The sequence below is a fragment of the Sphaerodactylus townsendi genome, linkage group LG06, assembly GCF_021028975.2.
Source record: "Sphaerodactylus townsendi isolate TG3544 linkage group LG06, MPM_Stown_v2.3, whole genome shotgun sequence".
Taxonomy (NCBI): Eukaryota; Metazoa; Chordata; class Lepidosauria; order Squamata; family Sphaerodactylidae; genus Sphaerodactylus; species Sphaerodactylus townsendi.
The window spans coordinates 128,738,616-128,756,551 of NC_059430.1; the positions used below are offsets into that span (position 1 = coordinate 128,738,616).

The window sequence follows — 17,936 nt, forward strand, 5'->3', positions numbered from 1 at the left end:
CCCCCTTTTGTCTTTACATTCATGGCTGTTTGAGAGGATCGTTGCCCTCTTATCAACACAGAAGGAGTTTTGGGCTCAATTTCAAACTAAGCTAGTTAAAGTGAGTGGGGGAATGGGGAGGGGGAGAATCAGCCAATCAGAATGAGGAAAATGGAGGTTGTCCACACATGTGCGGAAGAGATCGCAGAAGACATCGTGGTGCAAATGGAAGAAGGCGTGGGCTAGTGCAGGAAACATTACGTACCGGTCCTGCCTTAACCGCTTCGAAGCACCCAGGAGCCGTGCAGAAGGAGAAACCGCAACAAATCAGCAGCGGTATGTAAGATCCCGGTTCTACCCTGGGATATTTTGACCGTGCAAAAACAGCCTGGGACTCCTCCTATTGACATAAGTTCACCGACAGACATCTACGAGGCACCCTGCATCACCATTAAACTCCGCACAACCTTTTTGAGCCCGCAGCCACCTTTGGAATTTTGCAAGGGGGTGGTGAGCATCACCACAAAATGGCTGCCACAGGAGGCAGAGCCAAAGCTCCAGTTTATTATTAGTTCAGTTTCAGTTGCAGAGCCAAAGCCAAAATGGCTGCTGCAGGGATAGTGTCGCCAACTTCCAGGTAACAACCAACCAGACTATGAGGTTGGGGCAGGTATATGCACCTTAATGGCTCCTGGTATACCAGTACCTGTATCTTTAAATAAATTCACCAAAGCTTTTCTGTGTGAGTCTAATTATTCAACTTGCATCACTCAAATGGGCAATTTTTGAGTGATACAAGTTGAATAATTTAGACCTTGCCACCTTAACTTTGAATTTACCCAGTATAACTTTAGAGTGCCAATAGAGGAAGGGCATGACTCCCCAGCGTGCGCCTCAGTGGGGGCGCAGCTGGGGCGTTCCACTGGGGTGGTGGGGGTGTTCAGGGGGCATTTGGGGGCAGGGCAGGGTCGGGCGGCTCCACAGCAGGAACACAGGGCACATGCACGCCCCGGGCGCAGTTCTCCCTCATTTCACCCCTGCTTTGGGGGATTTATTCAAAGATACAGGTACTGGTGTACCAGGAGCCATTAAGGTGCATGTATATATATCTGACTAACTTTCAAGTGAGGCCTGGAGATCTCCCACTGTTACAATGGACCTCCAGGAGATAGAAATTGATTCCCCTGGAGAAAATGGCTGTTTTGCAGGGTGGGCTCTCTGGCACTTTACTAGGCTGACCAGTTGTCCCGCTTTTGGCGGGACAGTCCCGCCTTCACAAAATTTGTCCCGCGTCCCGCGGATTCTTTCCATTTTCCCGATTTTTGGGAGGCTGCCGCACTGCCTTCTGGGGTGCAAGACAGTGCGGCAGCCTCCCGTGCGCGCGGCCACAGGAGCACGGCCTTCTGGGGCGCTGCCATTTCAGGGCGGGAAACGGTAGCGCCCCAGAAGGCAGTGCGCTCCCGTGACTGTGCGGGCATGCGCACGAGGCCACATGCGCATGGCCTTCTGGGGCGCTGCCATTTCAGGGCGGAAAACGGCAGCGCCCCAGAAGGCCGTGCGCTCCTGCAGCCACACGCACATGCACATGAGGTTTCAGGAGCACTGCCTTCTGGGGCGCTGCCATTTCCAGCCCTGTCACAGGGCGGGAAACGGCAGCGCCCCAGAAGGCAGTGCGCTCCTGTGACTACGCGCGTGTGTGTGCGCGTGCAGCTGCCTACCCCCGTTTCACTGTTGTTACCAAGGACCCTTGCCTTACTTCGATATTTAATAATCTTTCTAAACGTGCCTTCTCCGAGCAGCTAGTAAATTTTAGCAGGCAGTGCCAGGGACTGAATCTAGGAGTTCAGCAGGCAAATTAGATACCCTGGATAGGCACACTAAGGGGAAAATAAACTGTGTCCCCCCCCCCCCCCCGGTTCCATAAGACACAGCACCTTTTCATCCGGTCTCTGCATCCCCACCGCAGCATGAGTCTGTTGAGGGGGTCAAAGTTAATCCCAGGATCAAAAACTAACTATTTCCATGAGCCCACGATCTCCTCTGCGGCTCTTTCCAGTGTTGGGGTGGGAACGCGGCCCCTCCCCTCTGCTTGAGGAAGGTTGTTTTTTTTAGCTTTCTGAGTGCACAGCTTCATAGAAACATAGGATGTCTATTTTTTGACTTTTCGGCTGCACAGCTTCGTTGGTACACACACTCTGTGCTAGCTCTCCTTCTCTTTGCAGGGTCATGCCTACGAAGCCACGACCAAAACAACAACAAAAAAACCCTTTGCATTCTCTGGGCCCAGTGTCAGGCCACGCCATCCTTGGCCTGCCAGAGAGCACGTACATAGCCCAGCTGCAGCTGGGCTCGCTATCTCCTTGCCCCAAGGCCACGGAGCCTCTGCCTTTTGTTTCGCATGTAACTAGTCAGAGGTGGGATCCAGCAGGTTCTCACAGGTTCCCGAGAGTAGGTTACCAATTATTTGTGTGTGCCGAGAGGGGGTGACTAATAGGTGATTTTGCCACGTGATTTTTGCCTTAGTTACACCCCTCCTCTCAGCAGTAGCGCGCAGAACTTGAAGCAGTCTAGCAGGAGGTGCACCGGCGTGCGTGGCAGCCTGCGCCTGCTTGCATTCGTTTCCCGCCCAAGGACCGGCGCAGCGGCTGCGTCCTTACCACAGCCCCGCCCAGGAATGCCCCGCCCCAGGAATGCCCGGCCACGCCCCCATCGTGCCTTGCCCAACCCCACTGGCACTATGCCACAGTTTGAATCCCACCACCATGGGAACCTGTTACTAAAATTTTTGGATCCCACCACTGTAACTAGTTCAATAGAGCTTGCCAAGTACTTCTAGTCTTCCTTTCACAAGGAGTAACTCGCCTATTCCCAAAACGTTATAACTGTATTACTGTCTCTTCTCATGCTGATATTGGGGGAATGCAAAGGTGGGGGCTTTATGGGCTGAACCAAACTGTAACCTTAAGGTATATACTGGGGCCAGGGAGTTTGGATCTCAGATTCAGCTCCCTGGCCGTTGGGGCTTGACACAGTTCTAATAAAGCTCTTGGACCCTTCTTGAGTTTTACACCCAGCCCACTGTGCTCTGGTTGGTTTGTGCCTCCTAGGGCAGGAAAAATAAACCATATTGTTTTTCTGCTGCCTCCCCGCCGATACGGTCCCAGCCCACATTTTTCAAAAAGGTGTACTTTCCTGCCGGTTTTTTAAAAATGTGGGATGAGGGGGAGAGCGCGCCCCGGGGCCGGGATGGATCCAAGTTGGGCACTGAAGTCATGGGGACTCATTGCCCAAGCCAGGACTTTTACCGTATCACACGATTTTTTGACAGTGGGGATTCCCCCACTGGTTCAACCTGCTGTTGTCAAACTGAGGCTCATTCCGCACATGCAGAATAATGCACTTTCAAACTGCTTTCAATGCTCTTTGAAGCTGTGCGGAACAGCAAAATCCGCTTGCAAACAATTGTGAAAGTGGTTTGAAAATGCATTATTTTGCGTGTGCGGAAGGGGCCTGAGAGCCAGCCATCTGCTATGCTGCTATCGAGAAGGCCTTTGCATCCACAAAATGTCAGAGATGCACCATGCAAGGACCTCTTTTATCTTTACCTCTACTGGCAAGAAATCGTCAAACTGTGTATCCGACAAAAGGATGACCTTCCAGCCAGGCACTTGACCGATGATGACCACTGGGGCCTGGTCGTAGGTGGCCCACAAGGGACGGGATACCTCCTTCAAGGACAGGATGCGCTTCAGGTTAGGCAACTGCAGAGGCCAGAGAAGAGAGCAGAGCACAAGGTCAAGCAGGCGCCCTTCACAACAGCGCCTAACATATAAATGCAACGTGATCAAGGAATGGTTTGTTGTCATGACTGCAGGAAGTCACAGGGCCCTTTCCCCACTTACTGTTTGCTGCGCGCTACTCTGCCCAAATTAGTGCGGGGTCCAGTGGGCTCCCCAAGGTCCGGGCGGCGATATAGCAGCAGAAATGACTTGCGCTGCGGGTAGCGCGCCGCAAACAGTAAGTGGGGAAAGGCCCATATATATGCAACATGATCAAGGAATGGTTTGTTGTCATGACTGCAGGAAGTCACTGTTCAGCACTGCTCCATGGCCATGTGGGGCAGGGGGGCGGGGGTCAGAGGAAGCATGCCAGAAAGAAAACCAGAGTCCTTTCTTCTTTTCCTGCTAGCCTACAGACAAAGCAGGGTTCTGCACGTGCGTGACTGTGTGTCTAAGAAGGAGCATTTAGCCAAGCCTGCCTCCCATTGGACTCCGAAGCAGGTACAACACAGGAAAAACGTTATTACCTGATATTGCTCCTGAGATAAACTGGGTCCGAAATCGCAGGCAAGGCGAAGAGATCTCCCCAAGACTTGCCGCTTCCCAGGTTTTAACTTGTGAATCTCCCCCTGTGCTCATGGCAACCATTCGAAGTCGCCCCCCCCCCCCCCGGAGAGAGCCCACTTGGAGATTTATCTTTCATTCTTCACTTTAACAAATTGTGTGGATGGGTGTGTGGTCTGGGAATCATTTAAACATACTCACTTTCTTCCCTGTTTGGTACCATAAACCTAGGTCCATGGTGGCACTCAGAGCCCTCTCTGTGGGCACGTGCTCACAGAGTTCGTCATGTGGGGGGGGGGAGAATCGCCTCCCCACACACACATCTAGGCTGGCCTGGGCTGCTGGACTTTGATGTGTGTGCATTTCAGCGAGCAGGGATGACTCGGCTGTTGGGCCTGGTCCCTGTGCTCCAGGTGGCTGCTGCCCGGGGGGACAGAGGGGGCAGAGTTGCAGCATGGTGCATGTGGGACTTGCTGGAGGCTACACAGGCAGGACCCTGCTCAAGGGGGTTATTCCGGTTAAATTGCCGCATTGGAACTTTGCAATAAATAAGTGGGTTTTGAGTTGCAATTTGAGCACTCGGTCTCGAAAAGGTTCGCCATCACTGACCTAGGTTATGTGTAGCTGGAGTCTCGATTGAGTGGAAATATTTTTAGGAAGCACGAATTGCAAACAGCAGATGTTTAGTCACTGGCTAAGCATCACAGATCAACTGGCTTGGGCGGGGTGTTGGGAGTTAGAAAAGGGTTAGCCTTCATTGGCAAAACAACAACAAAAAACAACCTGTTTCTCTGCTGAGGGATATGCTACTTTGCTGCACAGGAGTGGACTGTCTTTGGAGAGCCAGCGTTGTGTAGTGGTTAAGAGCAGGTGGATTCTAATCTGGAGAACCGGGTTTGATTCCCCACTCCTCCATCTGAGTGGTGGAGGCTTATCTGGTGAACCAGATGTGTTTCCGTACTCCTACATTCCTACTGGGTGACCTTGGGCTAGTCACAGTTCTTGGGAACTTTCTCAGCTCCACCTGCCTCACAAGGTGTCTATTGTAGGGAGAGGAAGGAGCTTGTAAGCCACCTTGAGTCTCCTTGCAGGAGTGAAAGGTGGGATATAAATCCAAACTCTTCTTCTTTGCTGATAGAACTACTAAAAGAACTGCCAGAATCTATGGAGGGAGTTGCCTGTAAGTTTATAGTTAGTTATATGCTAGACAGACTTGGCGTTTGCCTTGCCTGTGACTGAATGCCTGTATTTTGCAGCATTTTGTAAATTAACAAATTTGAATCACACTTTTCTAGAATGACTAACTGGATATAGGCAGGGGCGTAATGCCCATTGGGCAAGGTGGACAGCTGCCCAGGGCACCACCTTGTGGGGGGCATCAAAACGCAGGGTTCGTTTTTGGGTATTTTAGTGGTTTTCCATTTTTGGCCTGCAGGGGGCGCAGTTTTCAGCATATCATCAGGAGATTGGCCTTATGCTACCCCCCCCCCCGCCCAAGTTTGGTGAGGTTTGGTTCAAGGAGTCCAAAGTTATGGACTCCCAAAGGGGGTGCCCCCATCCCCCACTGGGAACTAATAGGAGATGGGGGCTACAGTTTTGAGGGTCCATAACTTTGGCCCCCGTGGGGGGGGGCATCCAACTCAGGTTTTGCCCAGGGCTACAGTTTGCCTCGTTACGCCCCTGGATATAGGCACTCTCCAAAACGGGACCCAGAGGGTGTAAGGCTGGCCTTGAAAAGGATAGAGATATTCACTCTCTAAGGGGTGTTTGTATGAAGTGTATACCACTCACCTTGTTATTGGAATAGCCGTGTCACTGACCAGACTGGGAGATCTAACCCCCTCCTTACTCATACACCCGCTCTGCCTACGACTGGCCTATGTAGGCAACACACTGAGGTGCCACAATTAAAACTTGTCCTAGAAGCCAGCCTGACAAGGACTTCAAATGTGTTAAGGGACTCCCATGTGACCTATATAAGGCGCAGCACGGGCCACCCCTGATGGTGCACACCATGGCTGGGAAGACAAACCAGCCTTTTGCACTCATTTACCTCTGGAAAGGAGACCCCTGCTACAAAGCAGCTTTTCTCAAACTGGGTTTCATCGACCTCTGAAGGTCCACGATGATGTTCTGGGGCAGTGGTGGCGAACTTTTGGCACTCCAGATGTTATGGACTACAATTCCCAGCAGCCCCTGCCAGCATGGCCAATTGGCCATGCTGGCAGGGGCTGCTGGGAATTGTAGTCCATAACATCTGGAGTGCCAAAGGTTCGCCACCATGGTTCTGGGGGCCTTGTCTCAAACCTGCCCACCTTCTCAGAAAGGGTGAGGACAGAGGACCCGCTCCCTCTGAGACCCTGACAGCAGCAACAGATATGTGGGAGAGCCTCAGACAGCAACTGAAATTCCTACCACAGCCTCTGATGTCTCATAGTACATGGCCGTTAGACAGGAAATTGGGGGGGGGGCAGGGGGTGCTGAACAAAAATAATCAAAATGCAGATCCTGGAGTTGCAGTGGTGGCGAACCTATGGCATGGGTGCCAGAGGTGGCACTTAGAGCCCTCTCTGTGGGCACTCGCGCACAGAGTTCATCATGGGGGGGTGGAAAATCATCCCCCCCACACACACACATCTAGGTTGGCCTGGACATGATCTTTTACCTGGGAGTAAGTTCGGTTGCTGGCAATGGGGCTTGCTTCTGAGTAAACCCTCCTAGGATCGTGATTCACCCATTTGAAGCGTTGTACGGTTGCTTCACTAAGCTTACTCCTGAGTAACGCGCCCCTCAGAGCCCACCATTTTTTTCTAAACTAAAACCTCAGTATTCAGGTTAAATTGCCGTATTGGCACTTTGTAATAAACAAGTGGGTTTTGGGTTGAAATTTGGGCACTCAGTCTCGAAAAGGTTCACCATCACTGTGCTAGGGTTTCAGAACCTCCAGTTGATCCTCCAAGCACCCTGTCTGGGAACCCCCAACAACTCCACCTTTGTTCCAATCGTATATACGATTTCACCTTTCTCTTTATTGAATTTTGCAAAGCCGTTGACGTTGATGGAGAACCTGTGGACGAAGAGAGAGGGGTCGTCAAACAGTCCCCTGAGACATGGGCAGAGCAGCATCAGAAATGATTCCGGTTCAGTTTCCGCGCTTCTCCCTCACCTTTTGTCCTCCACCAGGATCCCGAGGCCGTTGCTGTCCACGAAGACTTCCATCACCACGCTGCCGTTCATCATTGGCATGGGAGTGAACCAGCACATCCGACACACCTCCTCACTCTCACATTTTCCTAGAGCCCGGGGGGGGGGGGGAACAGCAGCTGAGCCTGGAGAATGGCCGGTTCCCTGCGGTGAGTGGGAATCTCTTCTGGGTAACGGAGTCAAGACGCTTTTGTAAAGCGGAAGACATGACTGGACGGACTGGCAAGAACAGTTGTGGGCTTTTCGTGAGGTTATTTGCAGAGATTATGCCTGTCATGTCTATGACTTCATTCAATGATGGACTCTGGATCTTTGTGAATCAGAAGCCTTCATTGAAATGAACAACAACACATCCTCACAACAACACAAGCCTTTATTGGCATATAAAACAGGACAAAATTTTAAAACAAAACAAGGTTAAGAAATACAGTTAAAATTACTAATTTCCAGTATAAAATTTGCAACAGTTTCACAAAAGAGTACATCAGGGCTGTTCAGGAGATTGGGTATCTTATAACACTCATGCCACTGAGAACATTGCAAGAAAATGGAATTCATGTATTTCATGCGTATCTTATTGCATTTAGGGCATAGAAACAAAGAATGGTCAAGTGTTGGTTGAAATGAACAGCATGCACCTGGTTTTGTGAAAGCCAGTTCTAACCCCCTCCTTCCCCATTCCTTTGAAAGGCAAAAGCGGGAAAGTGAAAAAAAAGCGGAAGTCCATCTGCAAGGCCGTTGAAGAGATGGTGCCAGGAAGATGCCAGAAAGAGAGATGGAGGGAAGGCGCCAGAGATGCTTCTAACTACCTACATTGCCAGCATGAGAGAAAGAAAGAACCATTAACCCAGAGAGGCACGGTATGGAGGATAAAGAGAGCAAGCATTAAGCAAGCACAGAGACTCTGACATTGCCACACACTGAGAATACCTACGGGGTCCTGGTTAGGACATGCAGGGAAAGCTACCCTGGAGGCCACTCTGACCTTCTCTTTTAGACAGCAGTTGGGAGCACTGAAATTGGGAAGATGCACCTGTCATATGCCTGCATCCCCACTATCTTGCCAAGCTTAAACTATGTCCTGTTGACATGAGCTTCGGGAATTATAGAGTTCTTCCAAGGAGGGGAGAGGGCAGCCGATAATCCTCTGTGCAGGAGTGATCACCCTTTGGAGCGCCTTCCTATCTGCCACTGTGCAACTGGAGAACCATACACAGATGCAGTAGGTGAAGACATTCTCTATAGCACAGCGGTAAAAGGACACCAGGAGTTTTCCATCCAGTTGTTGCTTCCTTAAAAGTCTCAGATAGTACAGTCTTTGCTGGGCCTTCTTAACCACCGCAGCAGTCTGTACTAGGGTTGGAGATTCGGACAGTCCGAATCTGGATTTTTACCGAATCTGCACTGATTCGGCCGGATTCAGATGAACAGGGTCCGAATCTGAGCTGTCCGAATCCTAACAGATCCGAATCCATGGGATTCGGATCACCAGCCGAATTGCGTTTTTATTTTTGTTGTCTTTTTCACGTTTCGGCCTGCAGGGGGCACAGTTTTAAACATATCGGCACCAAAATTTCAGGGTATCATCAGGTGACTGTCCTGATGATACCCTCCAAGTTTGGTGCAGTTTGGTTTAGGGGGGCCAAAGTTATGGACCCCCAAAAGGGGTGTCCCTATCCCCCATTCTTTCCAATGGGAACTAAGGAGATGAGGCTACCCTTTTGAGGGTCCATAACTTTGGCCCCCCTGAACCAAACCGCACCAAACTTGGAGGGCAACATTAGGACAGTCTCCTGGTGATACACTGAAATATTGGTACCTAAACATCTACAAATGCACCCCTGCAGGCACCCCCAGAAATTTGCACAAGATTCTTTGTTCTGCAGTGACTTAGCTGCATTGCTGTCAATAGGGAATTTCTGATAGAGGGCTGTGGAGTGCACATTTTTCATGGTAAACCCACAAAACCTTCAGGATATCTTCAGGAGAGTCTCTGGATGACACCATGTAGGTTTGGGGAACTTTACTTCAGGGGGCAGTGGGAGATGGGCCCTACCCTTTTTGGGTCCCATAGAATTTATCCCCCTGAAGCAAAATTCCCCAAACCTGGATGGTGTCATCCAGAGACTCTCCTGAAGATACCCTGAAAGTTTTATGAGCCTACCTTCAGAAATGTGCACCTCTCAGCCCTCTACCAACTGCTCAGCTCCCAACAGCTGCTCAGCTCCCAACTGCTGTCTAAAAGAGACAGGTGACTGTCCTGATGTTGCCCACCACGTTTGGTGCAGTTTGGTTCAGGTATGGACCCTCAAAAGGGGTGCAACTATCCCCCATTGTTTCCCATGGGAGCTGATAGGGGATGGGGGCTACACCTTTGAGAGTCCATAACTTTGGCTCCTCTGAACCAAACTGCACCAAACTTTGGGGGTATCATCAGGACAGTCTCCTGATGATACCCTGAAAGTTTGGTGTCACTAGCTTTAAAAATGCTGGTTTGCATGTTTCACCGCTCACTCACTCCAGCAGGCTTCATGTGCAGAAGCGGTGAAACATGAAAACCGGAATTTTTAAAGCTAGTGGCACTGAATTTCAGGGTATGGACCCTGAAAGGGGGGCCCCTATCCCCCATTATGGACCCTGAAAGGGGGGCCCCTATCCCCCATTGTTTCCAATGGGAGCTAAGGAGATGATGGCTACCATTTTGAGGGTCCATAACTTTGGCCCCGCTAAACCAAACTGCACCAAGCTTGGAGGATGTCAACAGGACAATCTCCTGATGATACCCTGATATTTTGGTGCTGATATGTCTAAAAATGTGCCCCTGCAGGCACCCCAAAAATTTTGCCCAAGATTCTTTTTCCTGTAGTGACTTCTGAATTGCTGTCAATGGGGAATTTCTGGTGGAGGGCTGTGGGGTGCACATTTATCAAGGTACCGTCACAAAACGTTCAGGGTATCTTCAGGAGAGTCTCTGAATGACACCATCCAGGTTTGAGGAACTTTGCTAATGGGGGCAGTGGGAGATGGACCCTACCCATAACATTGAACCCCTTGAAGCAACGGTCACCAAACTTGGATGGGGTCATGAAGAGACTCTCCTGAAGACACCCTGAAAGTTTTGTGGGTTTACCATAAGAAATGTGCACTCCACAGCCCTCCCACAGAAATTTCCCATTGACTGCAATGGAGCCAGCCAGCCACTACAGAGCACAGAATCTGGGGAAATTTCTTTGGGTGACTGTGAGGGGTGCAGTTTTAGAGCTACTCAGGGTATCATACAAGTACTGCCCCTATGATACTCCCCAAGTTTGGTGAAGTTTGGTTCAGGGGGTCCAAAGTTATGGACCTTCAAAAGTGTAGCCCCGTCTCCTGTTAGCTTCCTTTGGAAACAATGGGGGATGGGGCACCCATTTTGAGAGTCAATAACTTTGCCCCCCCCGAACCAAACTGCACCAAACTTGGGGAGAATCATCAGGACAGTCTCCAGATGATATCCTGAAAGTTTAGTGCCGCTTGCTTTAAAATCGCGTCCCCTGCAGGCCAAAACGTGTAAAAACACCAAAAATTCAAAAAAAATAATAAAACGGACCTGAATTTTTCGGATTAACCCGAATTTTCGGGCATATCCGAATCGGCTATGATTCAGATTCGGGCATACAAATCATTTTATGCCCCAAAATACCCAAATCCGAATTTTACCGAATTTTTTTAGTATTGACCAACCCTAGTCTGTACGCCCCAGGCCAAGTCCTCTTTAATCATAAAGAGATTATGATTAAATTTAAAACTAGCCACCCGCTCCACTTGATCTCCATTTATAGTCAAGGGCTGAATTTCTGAGCTATTCCTTCTATAGTCCTTCTATAAGCTCCTTTGTCTTGTTAGTATTAAGAACCTATAAGCTCCTTTGTCCTATAAGCTTCTATTTTCCCTGCACCATGAGAGAAGCCAGTCCACCTCACTCCAGTAGGCAGACTCATCCCCTCCAGAGATGAGCCCCACCACCGTTGTGTCATCGGCAAATTTGATAATGGTGTTACTATGATAGACAGGAGAACTGGGCTACGAATTATGAACCAGGAGAACTGGGCTACGGATTAGTCAGATAGTCAGATGTATTCTGATGTCTTCAACGCAATATTACAGCGACCCTGACTCCCAGCTTAAAGAACTGGTATTTCTAGATTTGAGGTTCTTCCCAAACCTGCTTGGCGGGCTCTCTCCCTCAACCTCCCTGTTTTCTGAGCTGCAAGGATGCATTTTTCAAGCACCCATTCTGACGGTCCAGTCAACCTCTCTGGAGAGGGGCTGATACACAGGTGTGATCCCACCCTGGGCAGCAGCCACAGGCCCCACGTTCCATGCTAGGAACCCCCACCACCCTGAACCAGCCGCCTCAGCTGCTGCGCTAAAACACCATCACTTTGGATTCAAGGCTGATGCCTGTGCTCTTGAGGTTCAGGAGTGGGCAGAGCAGTCAGCTGGAAGGCAGTGGGGAGCGGGCAAAGTGATGGGACTTGGCAAGTGCCAGTCACACAATCCAGTAATGAAGGAGTTAATTGTTGCATGCAAATTAGTTAGTGAGGTCAGAAGTCAGTGACCAGGTAATTGATACCTATTGGTTGGGTGGGCTGCATGCAGGTCTGCACGTAGGCTTTAGATATATCTCCTTTGTGTTGCACTCTGCCCATGCTCAGCTCAGTTCAGTTCAGTCTATAGCGTAGTAGCCATGTAATAGTCTAAGCAGCAAGCTGGCTGTTGGTGCTAGCTAGTAAGAAAGATGTTTATTGTTTTTCTTCCAAGTTTCCCTTCCCTGTAGTAAGTAAACTTTATTTCAGTAAAGCAACTGGTCTCTGCCTCATTATTGCATTAACTCTGCTAATTAAGTATTTGTCCACACAACACAAAGGCCCAACTACAACTGGCTGCTTGAGAGCCAGTCAGCGCACGGGGGAAGGACGTCAATTGTAGGGTGGTTTGAGGGCCTCCACCACCCTAGAACTGATGGCTTTCCAATCCATGCTAAGTATTTCTTAGGTCCCATCCTTGAGATTTGCTCACAATGATGCCTGTGACCGGTGGCCTCTAGCTCCCTGCAGTGGCGTACAGTGGAACCTCGTTTTTTGCTGGTAATCCGTCCGAAAAGAATCGATGAAAACCGAAACCGATGAAAACCGAGGCAAACTTTTCCATAGGAATCAATGTAAATCCAATTAATCCGTTCTAGGCACTCCAAAAAACATACCAAAAACACATTTTTGGGTGAATAAACATAGTGTTTAATGCTGAAAACAGTAACAAACAATAACACCAGGACCAGCTTCAGAGCCAGTGGACCAATGTCCAAAGAGGTCTGTTTCTGACGCCTCTTTAAGATTTGTCTGAAATGGGGCAAGACGTTGTCATTAAACAAGTTGCAGACACGGCCTGCAACAGCTTTGTCCGGGTGATTTTTCTCCACAAACCCCTGCACCTTCCTGCAAATCAATGAAAACCGAGACAAATTTTTCATTGAAAAAATCGGTGAAAACCAAAACCGATGAAAACCAAAGGCAATGAAAACCGAGGTTCCACTGTATTTGCCTTGGGACAGGGGGTCCCCTCTGTCCCCAGGCGCCACTGAGCTGGTCATGTGGGGGTGTATGAGCCTGCGATGTCGTTCTGGCCTTTCGGTAGCTTTGCATGCCAGATAGCAAGTGGCCTGCCAACTTCTCCAGCAGGCTTTCTCCCAGGCTTCCAAAGAAATAATCTCCTTGGTAGGAGCTTCCTCCTCCAGACAAAATAAAACAAGACAAGAAAGCTCCCGGCTACAAGATGTTAAGAAAGTCCAATAGCCTTTTTATTCAGGAATCAAGGAAGTCTCCTCAGGTAATCAAGAGAGACTGGATCATACTTTCAAGAAGCCAGACACCCGAGTATATTTTCAGCCTTGTTGTCCTGATCAGTTATCTGCTCTCCCTAGCCCACAGCTGGTGCTTGTTATTTTTTTTACACACAAAACCTTTATTAGGCATAATACCAATATAACAACCAGCATTATCCAGGCAAATGTTCCATACATAAAACCATCACAGGTATTATTCCAAAGTTCCTAAAAGGAACCTAGCTACAGAATTTAAAATCACAGAAGAAGAGTTGTTTAGTAGGAATGCAACCTTCCCAGCAACAGAGTATTCCTTAAACTTAGCAGGAAGAAGAGTCAAAAGCCTGGTCCTAGCTTCTTCGTATCTGGGGCAATTAAGCATTATATGTTCCATAGATTGCACCACTATAGAACAGTGGGAGCATTTCCGCTCTCGCGAGTCAATTTTAAGAAACCTCCCTTGGAGTACAGAACAAGGGAAGGAATTACAACGAGCCCTTGTGTATATCCATCTAAGCTTGGGCTCTTGGAGTATACTCAGATAGTCTGCCATCAGATTGGTTTTGAATTTGATGTTGAAAAAGAAGGGGGAAGAGTTACTTTGCGCTTGGTCTTGTAGAGCTTGTAGCTCCTGGTCAAGGAGTCGCCTTTTTAGTTGAAAAAAGAGTTCGGAAGGAGGTAGCATTTGTAAAGAGTCCCAGGAGAATCCCAGGGAAAGTATTTTAATTTCAACTGCCCGCCACCACTTAGATCCATGGAGTTGGGGGAGGATATGACTGATAAGGCTACCAGTGTCCGAATTAAAGCACAGGCGAACCCAGAACTTAAGGGTGGCCAGCCATGGTGCTTGTTATTAGCCATAGCCATTAATCACCCTCAGGTGTTTATATTCTAGGAGATAACCTCCTTTCCTACAGGCAGCGCCCCAACTGGTAGTGCTCGAGGCTGCCATGCAACTGCTACATACAGGGGGTTGCAAAATCGGCCCCCCACGTGACCAGGAAGACGGCAAGGCAGCAGGTAGTCCTGCTGCCTTGTCATCTTCTGGCACTCTCGGCCCCACCCATGTCATCATCAACATGGGCGGGGCCAAGGAAGCCAGAGGATCCCCCCAAGCCTCGCCTCCCTCCCAGCTGCTGGCTCTCCCCAAGCCCTGCCCCCCTCCCGGCTGCTGGCTCTGAGCCAGCAGCCGGCAGTCCCTTCCCGCCACCCCCACTGGGGAGGACAGAAGGAAGTGGAAGACTGTGCTGGGGCCTTTACTTTTGTAAGCTCGGGGGCATGGCCCCCACCCCAAGCTTATAAAAGCAAAGGCCCCAGCACGGAGCCTTCCAGTTGCTTCGGTCCTCCCCAGAGGGGAGGGCAGAAGGGACTGCCGGCTGCCAGCTCAGAGCCGGCAGCCAGGAGGGAACGGGGCTCGGGGGTGGGGGCAGGGGTGGGCCTCGCCCCAAGTGTAGCGGTGGGGGTGTGTGCCCAGAGAACAGATGTCTCCGGGCACTGTTTCCCCCGGTACACCTCTGGCTCCTTGCTTACCAGTGAATGGGCAAGCACCAGTCAGTGAGAGGTTGTGGAACCTCTGGCAGGGGGAAGATTCTGCACAGGGAAAATCTTTCATGGCCTTAGAGAGGATTTGGGGAAGCAACAGAGAAGCAGGAGAATAATTAGGCTCTCTCCAACAAAGAAAAAAACTGAGACATCTATAATGTATCTACATGGGACTCAGAACACAATAACAGGCCAGGAATAGAGTTGGTATCCCTGCGTTGTGTGGGGGATTGAGGGAAATAAGAGACAAATATCAGGGGGATTGCATCTATGTGGTTGAGATGCAATCCTAACTCAATGTAGCTACAAATCAATGCTGCTAAAAGATATATGTAACCACCCTGCTATATGTTACCACTGCCATCTGGGGTATTCTTTCCTTGATCTTTTCTTTATGGCTTCACACGATTGTAGATAACTAGGCTTTTCCCTGATACCCTGCTCCCATGGGAAAGGGAGGCATATCCATTGTCTCATGGGGGCAGAAAGCCAGGTGGCTGTACCACTATCTGTCGCCGACCTTGGGGCGCCTTAGCTCCAAAAGTTGCTTTTCAAACTTTCTTGGGAATGTGGGAGGGGTGACTAGTAACGAGAGAAAGGGGATAGCAATTGCCAGGTCTGTCAGAACTGGCTTTGCTAAGCTGTGGTACGCTGACACTTATCAATAAATGCTATTGATCAACAACACAGAGTCTGTTTCTTGGCTGAAGATTCGAGACCTAACAACAAGCTAACTTTGAGGCCCATTATGCATGGAGAGTTTTCCTTGGGGCTCTTCGCTGTGCAGTGGGGATGTAGTGGGGTCTCTTCACACTTCTCTGTTTACAAGCCAGGAGACACCCCTTTGCCTGCTGCGTGGATTCCCTGCTGAGCACCAGTGTATAATCGGCCTGAGATTCTTGAATTTAAAGAGAAGTTTCAAATAAAATAATTCATCTCTCTTTTATAGAAATAGCCTGCCTGTTCAGTAAACCCGTGGATGTGTGACACTGTGTTTTAAAGCAGAATTTTGCTTTCCCTTTCAACCAAGAACCAATGCCTTGCTACGTTCCTTGCCTTACCCAACAAACCACGAAGATCTGCGCTCTACTTAAGAAAGGATAATAAACTTTGCGTGCGTGTGTTGTGAAAAGGCTGATCTTGAACTGAGCGAGGGATTGGATTAGCTGGCCTGTATGCAACTAAGATTTTATTATTCTAAGGCTGTGGTGGCGAACCTTTGGCACTCCAGATGTTATGGACTACAATTCCCATCAGCCCTTGCCAGCCGTGCTAGCAGGGGCTGATGGGAATTGTAGTCCATAACATCTGGAGTGCCAAAGGTTCACCACCACTGTTCTAAGGGGAGGGGGAAGTAGTAGAAATTTGCTCAGATTCCTATTCTGGGTCCCCAGGCTTCCACTATCGTAGTAGCATGTAATCCGCCCCAGTTGTTCACATTGCCTTACTGATCACTCACAACCCACGCCATAATTTAAGATCAACTTGGTCACTGCTACTGGAAGGTGTGACGGGATAGCAATCCTGCTACTATTGGGTGTGATGAGATGTGTGCCTTTAAGAGTGAGCTGATGGGTGGAGTTAAGAGAACCAGGGTTTGGAGCTGAGAAAGTTATCTCAGGGCCCTTTGCCAGGACATTTGGAGATTCCAAACAGGATGACCCCTTCCACAAACATGCAGCCTTGCTCACTGAGAAGTCCTCTGGATCTGGCCCCTAGAGAGGGCTTATCAGTCCCACAAACCAGCTGAGGCAAACCTTCGCCCTGGCTCCTGATCTGGCAAGCCCACAAACGCACATCCTGGTCCAAACAAGTCATATTTATGTTATACCCGGCCCTTGGAACAAATGAGTTTGACACCCCTGCTCTAAGGCAACCTGGGGCAGAAGAAGAAGAAGAGTTTGGATTTATATCCCCCCTTTCTCTCCTGCAGGAGACTCAAAGGGGCTTACAACCTCCTTGCCCTTCCCCCCTCACAACAAACACCCTGTGAGGTAGGTGGGGCTGAGAGAGCTCCGAAAAGCTGTGACTAGCCCAAGGTCACCCAGCTGGCGTGTGTGGGAGTGCACAGGCTAATCTGAATTCCCCAGATAAGCCTCCACAGCTCAGGCGGCAGAGCTGGGAATCAAACCCGGTTCCTCCAGATTAGATACACGAGCTCCTAACCTCCTACGCCACTGCTGCTCCTTCCTATAGAAGACCTTCCTATAGGACAGTGGTTCTCAACCTGGGGGTCGGGACCCCTTTGGGGGTCGAACGACCCTTTCACAGGGGTCGCCTAAGACTCTCTGCATCAGTGTTCTCCTAAATGGATAAATGTTAGGGTTGGGGGTCACCGCAACATGAGGAACTGTATTAAAGGGTCGTGGCATTAGGAAGGTTGAGAACCACTGCTATAGGATTAAGCCAAACTGCTTCCCTTGGTGCTAAAACTCTTCTAGGTAAGGAGACAGCTGCTCCACTGTAGCTCAACTGCAAAAAAAAAAAGAAATAGTACCTCATGGGGAAGTATCCTTTGAATTACATTTTCTGTCTCCCCGCTATCACTGATCATCAGGATCCTGTGTAAACGCACCTTGAAGGACAACAAAGTACCTCTGATCTGGAACGGTGCGGCTCTCATCTGGATCTGCAACTGCTCCCGTTTCTGACGCACAGAGTGGACAGGTTCATGAAAAGTGATTGTCACCCTGGGGATCAGACCACTATAGTGCGCCGTCCGAATGGCTCGTGAGGAGTCCTGGAATTTGTAGGGGGGAGCAATCAGCATCTAATTGGGGGGGTGGGGGCGGCCCTCAGAGCTTGAGGCCTTGAGCCTGTAAGACAGAGCTATTCCACCGGGCTTTTGGAGGGGCTGGCCACGGTTCCATCGCCCCCCACTGAAATCAAAGCTGCCTGTCTGGACCATCTTGGTTGGGCCCTAATTCCATCCTGGGCCCTGCCTACCTCCTCCTCTCCTTTTTTCTTCTTTTGGCCTTTTAGATCGGGCGCCTGTGTGTGTATGT

General features: G+C 49.7%; 1 protein-coding gene across 1 annotated transcript in view; it reads right to left on the reverse strand.

Annotated features, from left to right (window-relative positions):
* CATSPERG (cation channel sperm associated auxiliary subunit gamma) overlaps positions 1 to 17,600 on the reverse strand; it is a 76,700-nt gene extending 59,100 nt beyond the window's left edge. Inside the window, exons 1-4 of the mRNA XM_048501729.1 lie at positions 17,527 to 17,600; positions 7,489 to 7,615; positions 7,314 to 7,389; positions 3,585 to 3,740 (exon numbers count right to left, since the gene is read on the reverse strand). Coding sequence (XP_048357686.1) covers positions 3,585 to 3,740; positions 7,314 to 7,389; positions 7,489 to 7,615; positions 17,527 to 17,554 — 387 coding nt within the window. The 5' untranslated portion in view covers positions 17,555 to 17,600. The remainder of the gene's footprint in view (positions 1 to 3,584; positions 3,741 to 7,313; positions 7,390 to 7,488; positions 7,616 to 17,526) is intronic.
* Between the last annotated feature and the right edge of the window lie 336 nt (positions 17,601 to 17,936).